Source organism: Protopterus annectens, chromosome 8.part0 (assembly GCF_019279795.1).
Source record: "Protopterus annectens isolate FY-2018-M chromosome 8.part0, PAN1.0, whole genome shotgun sequence".
In the NCBI taxonomy this organism is placed as follows: Eukaryota; Metazoa; Chordata; order Ceratodontiformes; family Protopteridae; genus Protopterus; species Protopterus annectens.
Genome location: NC_056741.1, coordinates 1110631544 through 1110646543, shown reverse-complemented (window position 1 = coordinate 1110646543; position 15000 = coordinate 1110631544). Strand labels below are relative to the sequence as shown.

Below are 15000 nucleotides of genomic sequence, written 5' to 3'. Positions count from 1 at the left end.
ACCCTTCTTTAGAGTAGTTATCCCCTTTATATTGTCTCCAGCTCTTTCTTGATGTATCTGCACTGCTTTCCCCACTCTGTAATTTCTCTCTGACATTAAGGCACCCACTCTTCTCAACTTTGTGAAGAAAGAGACAAACCATCCCTTCAGTACCTCTTGTGTTTTAATCATTTTATCCTGATATCATTGTTAATCCCTTCTGCCACCTTCCTTTAGAGATATATCTTTGCTGCCCTCAGCTTCTTTGTTGCCCTTCTGTTTGTCTCTTTGCACGGTGCTTTCTCCACCCTTTTCCTTTTCTACGACCCGTCTTTGACTACTGAAAAAAGTATTTTGAAAGAAAAAAAAAATGATTCTAAAAACAATAAGGGGCTGCAGAAATAAGTTAAAAAATCAGGTTCACTCAGTGTCAAGTTTCACTGACTGAGAGGACCTTGGATGATGTATTAGATGAGCCTGCTTAACCTCCAGTGACTCATGATGTACTGCTTCACTCAGTGTCAGGTTTCACTGACTGAGAGGGCCTCGGATGATGTATTAGATGAGCCTGCTTAACCTCCAGTGACTCATGATGTACTGCTTCACTCAGTGTCAGGTTTCACTGACTGAGAGGACCTCGGATGATGTATTAGATGAGCCTGCTTAACCTCCAGTGACTCATGATGTACTGCTTCACTCAGTGTCATGTTTCACTGACTGAGAGGGCCTCGGATGATGTATTAGATGAGCCTGCTTAACCTCCAGTGACTCATGATGTACTGCTTCACTCAGTGTCAGGTTTCACTGATTGAGAGGGCCTTGGATGATGTATTAGATGAGCCTGCTTAACCTCCAGTGACTCATGATGTACTGCTTCACTTCACCATCTTGAATGCGCAGTTTTCTCATCTACACCATTATCTCACCAGGGGCTTACAAAAGAGGTTAGCAGTACAGGGACAAGCTGTTGGTCTGCCTACAGAGACTAGGCTGGTGCCTGACACTTAGCATTTTTCTGTGGCTTCTGAAATAGTTTCCATATGGGATGTCTATTCCCAGTCATCTGGTGCGAGACCTGTTATTTAAGTTTTGCAAATGTGATTGGTGTTGCCCTCAGTTTCTTTAATACCAAAACATATACCTAACTTCCATATGATTTTAATAAGGATGTCTGATAATCTGATTTCCAATATGCAGATGCCAGATAGCAATATTTTAGTGTCAAGTATCAGCTACCTAAATGCCAGATGTCTAGATTCCTGTGATATAGATGATAGTAACCAGTACGCCAATTTGCTTCTTCTGCTATGGATTTTAACTGCTATATTTTCTAAAGAATATTCTAATTTGCTGAATAAAGGGAATATAGCTTCAACAGCTCTTATTGCATCATTTACTTTAGGGTTAGTCAAAAAAAATAAAATGGTCCCATCTCATCCTTTGTTTTCTAGTTCTTAGGATGATGTTAAAGACTTTTTAGCTTATGGTAAAATGGTGACTGTCTGTGATTAAATATACATACTGAGTGTTAAGATGTCCTTTCTTTAGTGCCCCTCCTGTGGATATTTATTTTGAGGAAACTGTGTCTTTAATAAACTAACTAAAATATCCTAAATCACTGACAGTTCACCCTATGCTATTAGGATAATTGTAAAACATTCTTTGAGCAGTCAGGCTGTTAGACCTTTGTTCTCAGGAGACCTGATATTTTTCTAGAATAATGGAGCAGCATAAATTTTGTCTGATCTTTCTGTCATTGATCTCACTACACCTAAAGGAGTCTGTAAAGGCAGCTGTACTTAAAGGAAAGAATAGTTGTTGGCTATGGCAAAAAGTTAGTTGCCCGAGGAAGTTTAGCTGTTAGGACCAGTTACAGGTTAACATTACAGGCTTACAGACTACCGTCTGTCTAAACGTGTGAATGTTGTAATCCCATATAGTCATTTAGAAATTATTAAACATATACACAGATGACACATTTTTTATAGCAAGTGGGTGGCTACTACACATACAAGGGAGTCTCTTGAGTGTGTGTTGCACATCTTCCTCTCAGTTTAGTATTGCTACGCTTTGGTTTAGAGCTAGAGCTACCATCATCATATTGATTCCATGTGACATACAAGTGAAGCATAGAAATTTAAACCTAAAATTGTATTTAATATCTCTGTATGCTAGCACCACTCCTCTATTAAGAGTCTATATAGTCTAGAAAATAAAACATTCTGTCTTCTTTTGCAACTAATTGTAATCTCCAAGTTCTTTTTGTTGACTATCACTGAAACTTTTCAAGTCAAACAGTGTGTTTTGTAATATAAAGAACAAGTATGTAGACTTGTACTTGGTGATTAATCTAACCAATCAGACAAACATGAGTAACATAAATATCTTAGCTCTTTATTGTTTGTTTTTTCCTTGTATCTTTCTGCTTCAACTACTGGCTGACCATCAAGCCTGTTCAGTCACACACTGACCCTGATTCCCTGGTGGTAGGGACCAAAGTCCCTTTCATATCTGCCATGAGGGATGTCATCTGAACACACATTAGAGGTTCTTTGTGTCTCACTGGCCGTGACATGTTTTTGTATTTGATGGTGATATGCCTACCAGTGTCACCACAGAGGCTGCATTTGAACCCCCCCAAGGTACAGTTGGCCAGGAACTGACTCTTTCCCCACTAGGATAGGTGCAACCCATTCTCACCTACCAGCCCATCAGTTGCTCAAGCTGCTAATCGAACTCAGTTCACCTGTGTCATAGTCAGGGCTTTATCCCTCTATCCCACCGGGTTGACTTATCTTAGCTCTATTGTTGATTTCTTTAAGAATTAAGTGAATAACAATCTTAACTTTTTCTAACTACTAACAAGATAAAAGATAACATGATCAAATTAAAATTCACAGTCCACGTGTTCCCTTGTCTTTAACTTATTCACATAGCAACTGGGACATTTATGAAGCAGTAATTATACTTCATATTCCTCTTACCAAACTGTGTATTAGAACATTTTTAACATTGCAGATTAAATATCATTGGAAAAGTTTTTTTAGCACATTTTGTTTTTTCAACAAAAGAGAGTTTGTTTGCATCTTCATGAATACTCTTGAAAAAAAAAGTTGTAAAACTGCTGATTATGGAAGTCTTAATGCAATTGTCCCCAATGTCCTACTGTATCTGTAATATACTGACAGCATGTAATTACATCAGTATTTGGGTAGGTGCTAATTAGGTCAACTGAAATGTGTAACTATAAACTAAGCATGTAATTGCCAACCTGTTAAAATTATTTGCCAAAAAAATATGTTTGATAGTGGGTTTTTTTGCCAAACTGTTAATTTAACAGGTTATCAGTTATGTAGCTAATTTACAATTGCTTATACTTTTCAAGTAATCGAATTAGCACCTGTCGAAACAATGATGTAATTACCTGCTGTCTGCATATCATAATTTGAGCAGGGCATCTGGACATTATGATAACACTTAAACATTTGGTTAAAGTTTTAATGCATGCTCTTCTGGCACTGCTCAGCCAGCATCTCAGTTTAAGATTTTTACTGGATAATGTTTCTACTTAATTAATTCTAGAAACCTCAAGTCAATCTTCCCCAGTCTATGCTTAGACTGCAGGGACATCGACCTCCGCAGGTACTAGCAGAGGTCCCAGATGTTAATAAGAAAAAGGAAAAATAAGCCCATCTCTTTTCTCTTGTAATGACAAGTGAGATTTCTTTCTGATTCTGATAGACTGTCCTCCTATCACAGATTGTGATTATAAGGATACTTCCTTGCAGTCTTTGAGGTCTCCTTCAGAGGACATGTCTTTTCAGAAACAGCAAACTTTATAGGAAGAAGGTTTCAAATGTCCTGCAGGGGATTCTTCTTCTTCAGGCTGAAGATGATATCTCCAGATTTAAATGGACAGCCCATCTTCTACATAACACTTTTCAGGATGTTTTGGAAGCTAATAGAACCAAGAATTTTACAAACAGTAATACCAAAGAAAGTGGGGATAGGACGTCCACAGCACTTATGGATAGACAAGATTTATACAATATCCATAAGGCAGACTCTGCTATCCTCTCCCTTTCTGTATCATCTCAAAATGCAAACTCTAGCCCTTTTGCCATTTTTACATTTGATAATGACTCAAGACTGATAGACAAATTTTATAAAAATGTACACATTTAGCAATTTCACTGTTGCCATTTTAAGCTCTGTACTTGCTTTTTAGAGCAGGCTCAGGATACATTGAGGAGTTCAGTAACTACCGATTCTATCCTTAAGTAAACTAGATAACCTTATTGCTACAGTAGATAAGACTGGAGTTCATGCAGTGAAGGTAACTGTTTCTTCAAGGTCAAGTTTGTCAGGAGTAGACATAAGAAGGCTTGCGGGATTCAGAACAGTTATATACTTGTGGACGTAATGTCTACGCTTGCTAACTGGCTACCTATTATATGCTGTTTGCCAAATCAGCTGATGACATTATTGTAGAGCCTGAAAATAAAGAAACAATATCTTCCTTAATTTTATAATCCACCTGCTTCAGATAAAAAAGAACAAAAGGAGAGTAACAGCCTTCTAAACAGGTCCTTGTTGAAATCAGGAGGCTCATAATTGTGACCCTCATATCTGTAGAACTTAGCTAAGAATGAGGGAGATGTATGTTAAGCCTGAGATTGCTATATCTCTGAGTATTCCCCATACTTCAAGACATATCGATAGTCAAGTTTAGGAACTGCTTCTAAGGTGGGGTGGAGAATTTTACTAATTTTAAGTTTAGAGTTTTTTTTCAAGTCATTGAAACTCACCCTTTCTGTTTTCACACTTCTTATAGGGAGTCTCTCCTCTGTTTCAACTGTCCCTTTTTTGTCTCATAAGTTTGCTTTGTCCCTACTAGAATCATCAATTCTTTGCAAATCATCGATGGACTGTAGTCAAAAATAATGGCAGCCATTCAAAATACAGACTTCTTTTACCTCAGAAAATGTATGCTAACTCAAATCTTCTTATTCTGTCATCTTTTTATAAGTTATATTAATTTTTCAGATGTGCTCCTGATCTGGGACCTTTGTTCCTAATTCTTTTTAATTATTTTATGTTCTGTTTCTAATTCTGGGGGCAAGAAGTTGAGCATATGAATACCCAACCCTAACAGTCAACTGGACAGAAACAGTATAGAGAAAGAAAGACACTATTACCTCTAATTAAGTCAAAGTCATGTCAAAGTGAACTTTATTGTCATTCAGACTTCATACAACAGTGCAAACTGAATGGGAAATTTTGTGTCTCCAGACTCAATGTTTTAAAACATCACAGGATACATTTGATTATTAATCCTCCAACTCTCTGACAAATCTTTTCTTTGCCCAGTACCATTAGAAGGCACCTTTCAAAGTAATTTGTTCTCATGGCAGAAGGTAACCACACAAAATAGATGCATCAGCAGAGAAGGCTGTTTTTATTACTACAATTTAGCTACTACACAAGTACAGTTTCACCATGGAATGTTCACTGGGATTTATATTTATTGGATCAGTTTGTTCTCAGGTTATTTTTGTTTACCAAGAAGGACAAAACCCACAGACCTACACAGCCTATGTGTGTGTATATATATATATATATATATATATATATATATATATATATATATATATATATGAATCGACTTTATAAACTCGAAGTTTCAAAACTTCGAACTGCAAGTGGTCGAGACCATAAGATCAAAGTTCTGAAACTTCAAAATTGTAATAAAAAAATAAATAAAAAAAAATTTTTTATTTTTGCAGACCCCCTACACCCCCATACTCCCTGCTAAATAAATATGCCAACTCCGAGATTGCCCTACAGTGAGGAAAACAGTAAATTTCCTGTTCCGCACTGTATGGCAATCTCCATTCAAAATGTTCAAAGTTTCAAAATTTCAGTCTTATGGTCTCAACCATTTGCAGTTCAAAGTTTTGTTTTGAGACTTCGAGCTTGTGAAGGGAATCCATGTAAAAAAAAAAAAAAAAAAAAAAAAAAATATATATATATATATATATATATATATAATCAACAGATAGCTATAGATAGTTATAGAAATATATAAATGTAGGTAGCACCAAGCAGGATAAAAGCATTTGTATCAAACTAAACAAACAACTGACAGGATAAATAAAGTCCAGCAAAGCCAAATTTGAGGTAAATATGACCTCCCAGGCCAAGGACAATCACAAGGCATTCTTTTGCTATATCCACAACCTCAAATGCAGTACTCAATTGTGTGCAGAACTTATTGTTAACGGAGTCACCAGTACTGAGCCAATAGATATAGCAAACCTACTGAAAAGCAAATTCAGCTGTAATTTTACCTTTCTCTCCCCCAAACCTCCCCTCAGGAATTACTATAAAATATAACTCCCCCTACTGTAACTAGGTAATAAGCCCTCAATACTCTGTCTAATGCCAAGAACACTGCACCAATGGGCACTGACAATATTCCAGGCTGCCTTCTAAACAGCATGAGACATGACCTATCAGGCCATCTGGAATAACTATTTAACCACAGTCTCTAAACAGGCTCCATGTCTCACAAAAGGAGAACAGCAACCAGGGCATTTCTGTGAATTTGTGCAGAGCTGATATAGCAGATCTAAATTCTCCTGGGCTAGCTATGTGCAGAGTTGGAATCTATTGTTTGTTTGTGCCTTTCAACTTTTTCCAGTTAGGGGTTGCTACAGCGGAACTCCGGTCCGCTAATGATTGGCAATTGATTTTTACGTACCGGCTTGCCAGGCCTGACGCATAACCTTCAACGAAGGTACGCCCATTCACACATGTCTCCACACAGAAGATGCTCTAGCTGAGAATCGTACCGGACAATGTCTTACTGTGAGGCGACAACGCTACCGCAGCACCACCTATTACCATCTGATATTCCAAATTGACAAGTACACTTTTTTGCAACTCAGTTTGCCCTGTGCTGTATTTATATATTTGCTTTATTATTTATATATTTGCTTTATTGTTTCTGTCCTTTGTTGTTGTCTGCACTGTTTTTTTTCTCAGGGTAGCTCAGAAACTAGTTTCAGGTGTGTGTGTTTGTGTGGGGGGGTTGTTGAGCCAACCCATCTTAGCTGTTAGTCACTGCCTGAGGTGTGTTTTCTGTGTTGCACTTCCAGTACAAACTGCTTTTCTGTGAATTTGTGCAGAGCTGATATAGCAGATCTAAATTCTCCTGGCTGTGTGCAGAGTTGGAATCTATTACCATCTGATATTCCAAACTGATAAGTAACTTTTTTGCAACTCAGTTTGCACTGTGCTGTATTTATATATTTGCTTTATTGTTTCTGTCCTTTGTTGTTGTCTGCACTGTTTGTTTTTCCCGCTCTCCCTCTCAAATGTTGTTGTAGTCTTAAACATGGTGACTTTGGTTATCCCCACCCCTGCTCTAAATCTGATTTTGATCACTGCTCCCAGTCATATCTCATTTGATTACTCAACATAGTGCAGTGAGATTATTTGGGTAGGACTACCCCCTTACTTCTTTGACTTTGAACACTCCTCCCTGTCCTATCTCATCAGCTCAGTGTACTAAGTAGAGAGAGAGCATTTGGGCAGGCCATCCCCCTTAGTTCCCTAATCTTGAACTATCTTCTGTTTCCTCCCTCTCCACTTAAAAAAAAAATCTTTGTTACCTTATTTTTGCTGTTTGCTCTTAAGTGTTCACGTGCTTTTATTCTGCTGCATTTATTACTGCTTGTTAGTAACCTAATTACATTTATCTGTTATTCTAAGCATTTTAAGCTTTGGTCTTAGCACTTGTGCTTCAGGCCAGTTACTTTACATTTAAGAAGGTTCTTGTGGTCTACACTCTTGTGGACAAACCCTTAACAAAACCCTCTCTCCATAAGTCTAGCCAAATATTCGGAACACTATGTCTGGACAATTCCCATGGGCATACTGAGACAGTGTAGCAACTGCCTCATGTTTACTGACAACCCTCTTCTCCTAGCACATAATTCTTCCACCTGCAAGAGATGCATGTACATCAGTACATCAGTAACTTGGAGTCCATGATCTCTCATGCCACAATCAGTAATCCTGACAAAGAGGAGATTGCCAGCACAAACACCACACCACACACATCACATAGCCAAGCACAACACACAGACTCACCTATGCAAATGTCCTCAATAAAAACCTACTTAAACAGCAAAGACCTCAAAAACACACTTGCAAACATTCCACTCACAGCACCAAACACATCACACACAACAGACAACACACCAGTGTCTCACAAACACAGCCCATAAGGCAAAACAATAAACCATCACAGCCCACAAGACATAGCAATAAACCAAACACACTAGTCATTCGTGACTCAATTGTGAGGCATACCAATGTCCCCCTCACCAGGTTGGACAAGGAGAAGGTCATGGTCAGTTGTCTGTCTGGTGCCATAATCTGCCACATCAAGCACGCATTTAAGTCTCTGCACAACAAGTACAACTTTATCATTGTACATGTTGGTGTGAATGACTTAAGACATACCTCCCTGGACTATATGAAGAGAGACATGATTGAACTCTCACAGTATGTGTTCCAGGCAGGTATGACCCTAGCCCTAAGCAGCATCCTACCTTCACCAAGAATGATACCACAATAGCAACAAAAAATAATCGACTTCAACAATTGGCTTAGTTTCTGGTGTTATTCCAAGGGGATCCAGTATTTGTCTGCCTGGGATGACATGGTCAACAGGCCTTGATGCTTTGCCAGAGATGGCCTTCACCTGTCACCACTGGGTTTCTGGATCCTGGCCAAGGCTCTTGCCTTCCCCATTGTGCCTTTTTTAGACAATATCCATAAGACAAACCTTCCAACATAAAAGATATGTCAAAAAGCAAATTGAAGGTCATGCTGCTTAATGCTAGGAGCCTAAACCTGAAAAATGACCCACTGGAAGCCCTCCTTGCACTAGAAGATGCTGATGTCTGTGCGGTCACAGAAACTTGGTTCAGGACTGTGAACAGCATCCCTGCCTTACGAAGCTATACCTCATTCCACACATTCTGACCCCAAAATGAGGTTGGGAAGACTAAGGGTGGTGGAGTCTCTATCTTCCTCAAGGACAAGCACACCTCCAGACTGGTTTGCCAGCATGATGCACTGGAACTACTCCAGGTACAACTGACAGTTGGCAAGACACCCATCCAAGTTATAACTAGTTACAGACCCCCCTCCATGACTCAGGACACCCACTCCTCTTACTTGGATCTACGAGAATCCATCAAGGTACCCCTAACACCCTGATCCTTGGTGACTTCAACTATCCCACCATAGACTGGGTGAACTATTCTTGCACTAACACACTGTCTCAATGATTCCTCGACTTTATCAATTATAACGCACGAGTCCAGCTTGTCTCATCCCCTACTAGGGGAGATAACATTCTGGACTTGGTTCTCACTAACATGGGCGTCTGCTGCACCACTCTCATAGTACATCCTTCCCTGGTTAGATCAGATCATCGGACTGTCTCATTCAAAGTTTCTATCTCACACAACACTCCCCAGCTGAAATCAAGCTAAAAAACTTCTCAAAAGCTGACTACCCCCCAGAGGATGCAGACAACTATGCTGAACAGTATGCCACTGCAGTTTACAAGCACCTGTACAACTGCATGGACTCAGCCATACCCAACAGAATTAAAACCTCCTCCTCAAGGAAACACAAACTTATTTGGTGGACATCCTCAACAAGCAAATTAGATCACTACTGAAAACCTCCAAGGCCAATTATGAATAGAAACTAGCCTGCATAACAAAGAGAAACTATAAAGTCTTCTTTATTTACGTCAGGAACCTCCGTGGCAAAGCCCAGGTTTGTTCCGAATTAGTACTTGACAGTATCACTTACACTGATCCTGTTAACTTAGCCAACCTCTAGCAGATAGGTTCAGTGCAAACGTCACCCCCTGTCCCCCCCAATGGCCCTTTCAGCATCCCCAGTACTTGACCCACACCTCACATCTCTGTAGATCAAGTGTTGCAGGCCCTATTCAAGGCAAAAATCACAGCTTCCATGGGACCTGATAGTATCCCAGGATGTATTCTGCACCATCTCCAGCAAGAACTGGCTTCGCCATTATGTGCCTTATTCAACCACAGCCTAAGTACTGGCTTCATTCCAGCAGAGTGGAGAACCGACATTGTCATCCTCTTGCATAAAGGTGGTGCCACTACTGACCCTGGAAACTATCACCTCATTAGCTTGACAAGTCTGATCTGTCAAACCATGGAGTTTATTATTATGGATCTCATAAACAAGGACATAGGCAATCTCCATGCACTTGAAACCCACCCAGTTCAGATTCGTCAAGGGGAGATTTTGCCTGTTGTACCTGGTTGACTTTGGGATTGTCACCAAAGCCCTGGATGAGGGAAAGTCAGTATATACAGCTTACCTTGACTTGGCCAAGGCCTTTGATACAATCCCCCACTTGGGCATCATTGAAAAGCTAACATAACTTGGCGTAAATCCCTATCTCATCAGGTGGGTAGCCAACTGGCTCACCGACAGGACCGTCAAAGTCAAAATAGGCACCTCCACCTTCGATAGCAGATCTGTCACTAGTGGAGTTCCCCAGCGATCTGTCTTGGGGTCCCTCCTGTTTGGCATCTATTTCTTGGAGGTACAGGCAAAGACAAAAGGCCTGTGGCTGACCAACTTTGCCGACAACTGTAAGTTGGGTGCTGCATTGACTCCCCAAATGATGTTAACATAGTGCAAGAGGGTCTCACAGCAACTAGTGACTGGTGCCAAAGTCATGGCCTCAAGCTAAATGCAAAAAAATGCATCATCATACCATTCTGCAAAAACATTACCCTTACTGATTACCACATCAATGGCAACCCCCTAAGCACACAACCTGTGGTGAGAGACCTGAGCAGTCAGGTTAATAACAACCTCAGATTCGACCATCATGCAGCAGCAGTGGTAAGAAAAGCCTTTTACTGGGTTCATCTCATAAATAAAGGGATTGCATCCAGAAAAAAGGATGTTATTACCTCCATATACTCCTCCCTCATTAGACCAATAATTAGACCAGTAATTGAGTATAGTGCCCCGTTTGGGATGTACCTCTCCAAACATCTGCACCAACTGGAAAGGCCACTGAAATACCTCACAAAGGAATCCATGGCATCCAACACCTGTCCTATGCAGACAGGCTCAAATCACTATCACTCTACTCAGTGTCATACAGATTGTTCAGGGGTGATCTGTATCTCACCTACAAGGCAATCTCGGACCCTGCCCTACTAGAGATGCTCCATATGCATAAGTCTAACTCCTCACACACTACACGCTCAAAAGGCTTGAACCTAATATGTGACATTAACAAAACCTTCTAGAGAGACAAGTTTGTCTCCCAGAGGCTGCTCCATCTCTGGAATAGACTTCCCATACATGTCAAACAGAGCACCTCGCTGACCCTCTTCAAGTGCAACCTTGATGAGTGGATGGGACACCACAAATTCATCCCAGGGGTTCCACCTGTGTCCCTCAGTGACAGGGGTGACAGGTGCTAACTGAGGTTTTTTTGGGGGGGATAAACTCATGGCTAGGCTAGTAAGGGCTCCAGGGCCATTAGCCTTGTAACCTCCTATGATCCTATGATCCCTCTGCTCAAAGGTGGGCCATCTACAGCCACATAAATCTCATTAGTTTCATAAGTAAAACCATGGAATTATAATGAAAGTGATCAATAATGACAAATGAAATCTCCAGACACTGGACCCAACCCAGTTTGGTTTTGTCAAGTGCAGGTCATGGGTACTGAACCTGGTGGACTTCTCTGAGAAGGTAGTCAAATCAATGGATGAAGGTAAAATGATTCACACTGCCTACCTTGACCTGGCCAAGGCATTTGACACAATACCCAACTCGGACATTATTGACAGCCTCAAGAGGTTAGGTATAAACCCTAATATTGCCTGGTGGATAGCAAACTAGCTCACAGACAGGATCCAGGAAGTTCGAACTGGGAAGTCCACTTCTACAAAGAGGCCATTTGCCAATGGAGTCCCTCAAGGATTGGTCCTGAGACTGGTCCTTTTGGCATCTTCTTCTCTGAAGTCAAAGCCAACTTCAGCGGCTTTTGGTTGAATAAATTTGCAGACAGTTGTAAATTAGGATCAGTCATAGAATCTCCCATTGACACTAATGTTCCCCAAGAAAGATTGACAGAGACAAAGAAATGGTGTCAGAGCCATGGACTAAAGCTAAACAGAAAGAAATACATAATATTCTCTGGGAAGTCAGCCACCCTTGGTAACTGTCATACTGGCAACAAATCTCTAACAGCCATCCAAGTAATCAGGGACTTGAGGACTTAAGTAGACAGTAATCTAGTCTTTGACCATCAAGTGACTACAACAGTGAGGAAATCATTCTATGTTGTGCAACTTATAAACAAAGGTATGGTATTTAGGTCCAAAGAGGTCATTGTTCCACTGTATTTGGTATTCATCAGATCTATCACTGTGTATAATGCCTAACTAGGCACATTCAGCAATTGAAACGTCCACAGAGGCTCCTCACTAAAAGAATTCAGGGTTTAAGTATCATGTTGTATGCAGACTGTCTCAAAGCCCAAGCTCTGTATTTCATCTCCTACAGTTTTGTTGAGGGGAGATCTATGCCTGGCATACAAGGCATTGTCGGACCCCTCTCTGATGGACTTCCTGCATATCCACAAAACAAAGCAACAGAACTACCTGCTCTAAAGACTTAAACATTACTTGCGGTATATATAGTTTCATAGGTATGTATTAGGCTAACAACCATTGAGGCCTTTTTAAGCTTAGATATGCATTCCAAATCTCTGATAACTTCTGGTACTCTTGGTAAATGTAAGCAGGGGCTTGGGAGATGAAACATTAACAAGTAGAGAGGCCTGGGAAATTAATCATTTGCAGACTGTCTGTGTTCATTAGAGACATAGGTGCCAATTTCTTGTTCCCCATTCAATTGCCCAAGTAACACTTGAATTGGGTAGAGACCAACTCTGCTTCACATGGATAGGGAGGTTGTTCCAGAGAAGGGGTAGTCTCTGGGGTACATACCCATCTCCCCAGCTGGTCCTATTTATGTTACAGGCAAGGCTTAAGCCTTTAGAATTGGTAATTCTGTTGCTGTTCGTTTTTCAGATATGCAAGAGGTCCAGCAGGGTGGGGTCCAACAATGCACTGTATTCCAGGCATAGATCTTTCCTCAACAGCCTGTAGGAGACAGAATACAGGGACAGGGCTTTGAGGCAATCTGCATAGATTTTTTTTTTAATTAACATTTTTTTATTATTTTACACTTGCTGAAATCAAAGTTGTGTTTAGCAAGCATAAAAAATGGTTCCCATTTGCTTTTTTCAGCTGCTGTGAAGCAATTGGCTTGTTTTTCACCTGCACATTAACATCTTGTTGAAGAAGATTTGTTCTCTTGGAGTCAGTCTTCCTTTTGCACCTTGATATTTCTGGACTCTACCATTTAAGCCCTTATTCTTTGGCCTTGCTTCATTCCTGCCTCCTAAGAACATTTCCATTTTTATTCCTTGGGATTCTTCCTACAAATAAATAAAATAAATAAATACACTATGTAATAATATTCTTTATGATCGCATTTAGATTGTATAGAAATTTTTAACTTCTACTCTTGTTTGGATAACAATATTCCTTGTCTAAGTCCTACCAGTCTGTAATCTGTTGTCTCTATATGTGGAGCTTTTCTCCCCGGGCCTCTACTGAAAATGGAAATATATCCAGCTAGACTAGCCCGGTTAACAAATGTAAAATAAAAATAAATAAAAAATAAATAAATAAATTACTCACTGTAGAGGACTTTCAAAGTCTCTTTGTGTCTGGATGGCCTTTCCAGTCACCAGAGTGGATGAATTTTCCTGAACATTGGGCTGGTGTCCTTGTTTCTTTGCCTCATGCAAGTTTGGTTGCTCATTGCATGTGGTGTCAACCTGGGGAGCAGGACAGCAGGACTTAGTTTCCCAGTCTAGCATGTGTTGTAATGTGATGTATGTCAACAAGAGGCATGTATTCCCCTGAATGTAGAAACTAAATAGTTCAAGAAATATGCTGAGCTGTAGATGCTAGAAGGCTAAATCTCAACATTTACCCATCGCAGAGGGCAGGGGTTCATATTGCTAAACTGATATGATTAGTAAATGTGTTATATTTTCTTTGGGACCATCCAAATTTTCAAAAATGGAAATAAAGGGGAAGGGTTGTGGAGGAAAAAGGATAACAAGTAAAAGGTTGTGGCATGGATAGAAGAAGTATGAAGTAAGAGAAGCAATCTGTAAGTATCAGAGAGAATTTAAGCATATCAATTTAGATGCATGGTGTACTGACTAGTAAGGGAGGAGGACAGAACTGAAAAAATTTGTGCTTTTACTATGTTACTTAATAGTCAATAGAGGACACCTTCTTTCTACATGCAGCATAATGAATATCCTGACATGTTTCTGATATTTTTGTTTGTTTTCTGTTCAAAATGTGCAGGTTCATAAGGTGTTTCCAAATGGACTGGCTGCGCAAGATGGAACCATACAACAAGGTGATGAGTTACTGTCTATCAATGGAAACTCACTTAATGGTGCCACCCATAGTGAGGCACTTCATATCTTACACAGAGCCAGGCCTTCCAAACAGGCTATTATAGTTGTGCAGAAGGTCAATGAAAGTGAAAAGCATACCAATCCTCCCCCCAGCTCTTCCACTGAGAGTCCATCCTTTAGTGTGGAGTCAAATCAGTTTCCTGCATTATCAGGTATGTATACAAGGACTCACCTCTTTATTTATGATGCATTTAGTAAATTGCAATATTGTTAAAAACAGCAAGTATATAACATGTAAAACCACAACATGGGAGACTTTTCACCATAGCAAAATCTGTATCAGATTTAGGATTATGCTAATTGAAAAGCAATTGCTTAGAAAACATAAAAAATAAAATGTTCCATACATGTTA

The 15000-nt window shown here is 40.0% G+C and overlaps 1 protein-coding gene across 1 annotated transcript in view; it reads left to right on the top strand.

Moving 5' to 3' along the window:
* Window positions 1-15000, top strand: part of LOC122808411 (pro-interleukin-16-like) — an 81227-nt gene that overhangs the window by 21715 nt on the left and 44512 nt on the right. Inside the window, exon 2 of the mRNA XM_044079373.1 lies at window positions 14532-14799. Within this exon, the coding sequence (XP_043935308.1) occupies window positions 14532-14799 (268 nt within the window). The remainder of the gene's footprint in view (window positions 1-14531; window positions 14800-15000) is intronic.